The 6000-nt window shown below is 39.6% G+C and overlaps 1 protein-coding gene across 1 annotated transcript in view; it reads left to right on the forward strand.

Moving 5' to 3' along the window:
* Window positions 1–5409, forward strand: part of LOC120523802 (ras-related protein Rap-2a) — a 56245-nt gene extending 50836 nt beyond the window's left edge. Inside the window, exon 2 of the mRNA XM_039745419.1 lies at window positions 2899–5409. Coding sequence (XP_039601353.1) covers window positions 2899–3136 — 238 coding nt within the window. The 3' untranslated portion in view covers window positions 3137–5409. The remainder of the gene's footprint in view (window positions 1–2898) is intronic.
* The last annotated feature ends 591 nt before the right edge of the window (window positions 5410–6000 follow it).

A 6000-nucleotide genomic window follows, 5' to 3' on the forward strand; every position in this document is an offset into this window, starting at 1 on the left:
TCCCTTGTAGCCCATGAGAGTTTCATCAGTACGCATGTTATGACTGGGAACATACATGTTCTGCATATTTTTGATGATTGCCTGATACACATCCCATAGTTTGTACTGCTTCACTACTGGGTGATTGGCTTCATCATAGTCAGAACTGTTAGCGAAACACAGGTATTTCATAATCAGTGAAAAATGGTACTCACTCATACTATCATTGAAAATGAGTATCTACAGTAAGCAGTTTGTGTACCAGTACCAACTTTGCACTACAATGTTAGTTTACCCATTACACTCTGCAGAATCAGAAGACTGAAAAACAACCAAATGTCTGCAGTGACAAGCTTCCAGTGGTTGGGATGGGTCAATGGTTTATTGTGACTTTTCCAAAACTGCTCCTGATGTTATTTCATCCATTAAATGGCAGCAGAATACTGTCCTGAGAGTTATTCAGGCATAACATTGTAAAGCGGTTCATTTCACATCACCCTAACCTGTCTTGGGGTTAACCATATTTAAATCAAATTCATACTTGGTGTCACGTTCATGGTTAACGGCAGGGAGGTTAAGCAAATGGAGATTAAGTGGTGACATGATTGAGGTTTTTAAAATTATTAACTTTTAAAATTAGTTCAACAAGAACATGGTGACACATTTGTAAAACAAATCTGCCTTTAACAATGTTAGAATTTTCCTCGCACGAAGAACCATAGGCACTTAGAATAAATGACAAAGTTGTGTGGTTAAGAGTTGGGCTTTAGGGACCTTCCAATCTTCAGTGTTATTTTGGAGAATCTTGGTGAATAGGATTGGTGAGCATGTTGGGCTGAATGGCCTCTGGTGTTGTAAATGAACATAAATCTTGTAATAGCAAATGGCCTTATCTTGACAGCATGGCTAGGAGACAAACCTGATCTGCAGCATGTGGTGTTCAACAGCTGTATAGAGATTTGAAACAGATATAAATGGAAGGGTCTTGAACAATCTTGGTTTTTTACTAATCCATGTGGCACTGGTACTGTTTTTTGGTATTATTGATTTTAACCACTGATTATTTTTTAGTTAGCATACAAAAGGTGGTAAGGCAAACCCTCTCTTAGGCTGTACTGTTCCTCCATTTTAAGTTACATTTAACCCCCACTCACCACTTTCCCCAAAAAATAATTCCATCCGTGACAAATAATAGTAATAGTAATATAATAGTAATGTCTATTACCTGGCAACTGCACTGAAGTGGTGACTAATATACTGTAATGGTTTCCATATCTCTGTTATAAAAAAGATCTTGTGACGAGACAAGACAAGACTTTTTTCCTGCAACGAGACATGATCTTTGGAAGAGAGACCGAGAGACACTTTCACATTCTGCAAGATGGACAAGTCATGTCATACTTCCAACCTTTGGAAGCAAGTCCGTGTTACACTTGCAGAGCAGGTTAGAGATAATGGAAATAGGAAAATTCAAAAGTCTCAAAAAAATGAGAGTAAAGATCACATTAGTGCAAACAAATGGAAAATATTACTCGGTGAAATAACAGAACAGCGAAAAGAGATTGCATAGTGTTTGAGGATGTCTGGGGACAAGAGAGACAAGGCAGTGAGACAAAAGGATAGGTGCTCTACAGGCTTTTAAACGGTTGAAGTGCCACTCGAAATGCAGATCACGTGGTGCATTGTATCACCGTTTAAGAGGGGTTTCGGAGGAGTGATGCCGTCTACTTGGAGTGTGTTCAGCACCCCTCTTCACAACGGCATGTGGGGGAGTGTGTGTGGGAAGGGGTTGGCAACCGAAGCCTCCTAGTTTCTAATAAAGTAAATCCATTGTGACACTAATGACGCTATACCAGTGCTCAACCTAACACAGACAGACGCAGGAGGCACACTTATAAAAGCACATGCTTTTTATTTTATTTTCTTCCCTCGTGGAGAATGTCTTCCCCATTCCCACGTGTACACAACACAGTTCCAAAGCACAAACACAATACTTTCCTTCTCTTTTATCTTTTAATCTTTCTCCTCCACGTCTCCTCGACAAGCTTTGTCTTCCTCCTCCCAACTGAGTAGTCTCTGCTGTCCCCTTATATAAGCCACCCGGAAGTGCTCCAGGTGCTCGTTGCTGCACTTCTGGGTGTGGTGGAAGAGCCTCCCACACGACTCGGGCTTAGTAGCAGCTGCGACACCCCCAGATCCCAACAGGGCTGTAGAGAACTCCATCTCCCATGAAGCCCTGTGGGAGTCCGAGGCATGACTGCAACCCATGGGGGCTGCCAACTAGCATCCTGGGGGATGTACTGTTCTAAATAGGCTGGCTCCCCAGGTCCTCCCAGTGTGGAGGCGTCCCACCCAGCCAAGGGTCCCGGCCATCTGCCACACCATGTTAACAGCGTGTTTTAAAAAAATGTACCATTGAGTGTTTCTGTGCACGCCGTAATACAGATGGGTCTACCTGTAGACTTTTTCAGTGTTAGAAAGGTCAGAAACCTTTTTGCATTCTTGCCCAATCTGTGCCCAGTGATTATGTGGAGTGTTTCCCCAGGTACAGCGTAGAGACGCCAGTTGTAGGTTAGAGGACAACTTCAGCTGGTCCGGTATGAGTGAGTGCGAGATTGAGTGTGCCCTGCAGTGGACTGGCAACTCATCCAGAGCAGGTCCCTTCTACAGTATGTACTACTGGGATAGAACTTGTAATAGAAGAATCCTAATGGACAAACATTGTGTGGAAAGTCATTTAAGGAAAAATTATGGTGCGGGTAGTACAGCCTCATTTTAATAAACACAGCAATGTGATATAATGTGTAACTTGTGGGCCAAGTCCTATCAGTAAAAAAAAAAAAAATGTGCAATAAAATGTTTACGTGAATTTTTGGTGTTAGTGTAAAACGTATCATTTGCCCTGATTTTCTTTTGCAGATATGAAAAAGTGCCTGTGATCTTGGTGGGGAACAAAGTGGACCTAGAAAGTGAAAGAGAGGTGTCTTCAGGTGAAGGTCAAGCCCTGGCAGAGGAGTGGGGTTGCCCCTTCATGGAGACCTCGGCAAAGAGCAAAACCATGGTGGACGAACTTTTTGCAGAGATTGTGCGGCAGATGGATTACGCTGCCCAGCCCGACAAAGATGACCCCTGCTGCTCCTCCTGCAATATACAGTAATGGGAATCTTGGAATGCCATTCATTTACTGTAGTTAAACAAAAACACCGTTTTAAATCCTAAATAGGATTGTGGGAATGTTTACTTTTTTAAAATGCATAACAAGTCTTATAAAAGGCACTGTAGTAAAGAATACAAAAAGAGAAACAGCAGAGGGAACTGAAGTGGAGGATCTGGCTAGCGCTTTCTCTTGAGCTGAAAGTAACGTTTAGGTAACAAATCTGTGAACCCTTAATGTTCATTCAAACCTTTTGGTACAAATTAGGTATTTATCAAAAAGTTTGATTTCACCAAAATTACTTTCACAAAGTAATTCACCTTCGGGATGTTTTATTATTGTTTGGACTGGCCATTGCACACAGTTCAAACAAGTTGAGTTTATGTAAGATACAAACTGTTAGCGGTGCCTTATGGTGCTCAACTCCACCATGACAGAGAAGCTGATTTCTCCTGAATTGCAAATGAAAATAAGGCGACATCATCTAAATAAACCACATTTTTAAGAATTGGTTACAACCGGATGCATAAGCCAGGCGTTTCAAGACCTCTGTATCATTAAACATTTTATTAAAAATAGTTACCTTCATTTTTTTTTTTTAATTCATATTCACTTGCAAGAGTTATTAATCATCAGCCTGTCAAAAATGTCTTGAATTGTTTGTTTACACTGCAGAAATTCTAATTTTTCTGTGTTTTACGTCTCCCTGCACACCGTAACCATGGAGTATTGGCAAGCTATATTATACAGTAAGTGCTCCTACTCTATTGTTCCAAGCCATTGTGATTTTTCACATTTAATAAGAAATAAATAATAAAAGTTGTGTTTTTTTTAACACATTGATTTCTTTAAAAAAACTAGATGTCTCTTAAAGGGCTTTGTTGTACATGTTAATTATATGCAGTACTAACCCATCACCCACGCACCCACCTACACAAGCATCCTAGAAATAAAGAATAAAAAGAAAGTGAATAAAATTTCCAGCTATAAATTGAGGCCGAGTTAATTGGAAAAGTAGCATTGGGTTTCTGTTTGTTATTTGTTTGTAACATGACTGACTCGAGGCTTTTTCAGAGGTTTTACTCCTATGTGAACTTTCACAATGAGCGCAAATTCAAGCCACTGTAAATATTTTGTAATAAAAGGTGCTAATTGTTCACACAAAGAGAAAAGAAACATCGAAACGTACAGTCTGCGCTGCGAGAAGGACTCTGCTCTGGCATTTGCTGAATGCAGAAGACGTTGGCCATTGAGCCGTGAGGCGTCACCAGCTGACAGAGCCCGAGTCCTGATCTTCTGTACAATGGACTAAGGAGGGACTTCCTGAGAAAATCTACTACCTTAATCTTTATTTCTTTGTTGTTTACAGATTTCACTTATTATTCTTTGTTCATTACACATGTTGACGTAATATTTTATGTTTGTATATTGAAATAGTTTGACACAGATGGGAACTCGCGTTGTTACTTCAGTTTGTACGTATCAGGAGCGATGTTATTCTTCAAGACATGCGACTTGTCTCTGAAATATTGTGTGGGTAACACAGGGGGGAACAAACCTGCTCTGTGTCTGCTGATTTCTTTTCATTTAGGAGTCCAGAGAGGTTTTATTACAGAGTACTCATTAAGAAGATGTACCTCCCGCAACCTGAGCCATTTCTTGGTCCTGTGTTAAATTTATTTGCCATGTAAGTACCCCACATCCCTCCCAATGTTCAAAATGCAAATTACACTTAAAAAAGATGCTTAAATCATTCAGAATGAAGTCCATTTACCCTCTTTAACACTTTAGCTTTCCAAACAACTGGGGGACGGTATTAGCAATTTGAAAGAGTGACAGTTAGGGTCAACTGCAGTTATCTTCTCTTAGAAATTCCCATAAAGAGATTGAATCCCTTGTAGCAGCTAACCAAAAAATAAAACTCCTATAGCCGGGCTCCTGTATGGTCACTGTGGGCAACCCTAAATGCATTTGTCTAAATGGGGGAATTAAGTAAAATGTTTTAGTTGCAGACTAATGATTCTACTTTTAAAAATCATCTTTTAAATATTTATTGCAACTGAGCCACCCATCAGCCATGTAGCTAATTTGGCTGGCTAACCCGATTAGGATACGGCATCACCAGCATGACTAGGCCTGTTTGTTTCCAGTATGTAACGAAGGGCTTTCATTCGTCCGTTCCCTTTCCCACAATTTCCAACTCTGTCCTCAAATTTGTGTCTTAACTATTTCGTGGATCAGAAATTTTATTCATTCAATAAAGATTATTGAAAATACTGAAATTTTTTTTTTCCATGAATCGTAAGTGTGACATGAGTTTAAAAAAAATCAAATCCAAAAATAAAAAAAGCTTTTATCAAGTACTGTAAGTCGTTATATAGAACAAAGTATTTTTTTAATTCTGTGATTTATCATTATTATAGATGTGTGTGTATATATAGCGTGAAGGTGTAAAATAAACCCCACATTGTATAGTGAGCACTAAGTGGTGAATTGGTGTTTTACAGGCCAGCAGTTTTAGTGTTTCTCTCACAAGTTAGACATGAGCTAAAATTCAGGACTAGAAGGAAGACGTGTGTGTGTGTGTGAGAGTACACAGTGGATGAGATCGAGATTATACAGTAAACACCAAATCAAATCCCATAAAGCCTTTGATAACAGTTTCTTCTAATTTGTGTGATCACCTTTTTTTTCCCATCCCAGATCAGCCTGAATGGAGTGTCCCCCCTTGTTTAGGGTGCTATGCTGATTGTATAACTGAATCCATATTTGTCTTATGTTCACAGCCTAAGTAATGGAGGTAATGGGTTTCCACTGCACATAATGCATGATCTCCACAATAGACAAGAACACTTTTCGTTTTTCCC

Source organism: Polypterus senegalus, chromosome 2, assembly GCF_016835505.1.
Source record: "Polypterus senegalus isolate Bchr_013 chromosome 2, ASM1683550v1, whole genome shotgun sequence".
In the NCBI taxonomy this organism is placed as follows: Eukaryota; Metazoa; Chordata; class Cladistia; order Polypteriformes; family Polypteridae; genus Polypterus; species Polypterus senegalus.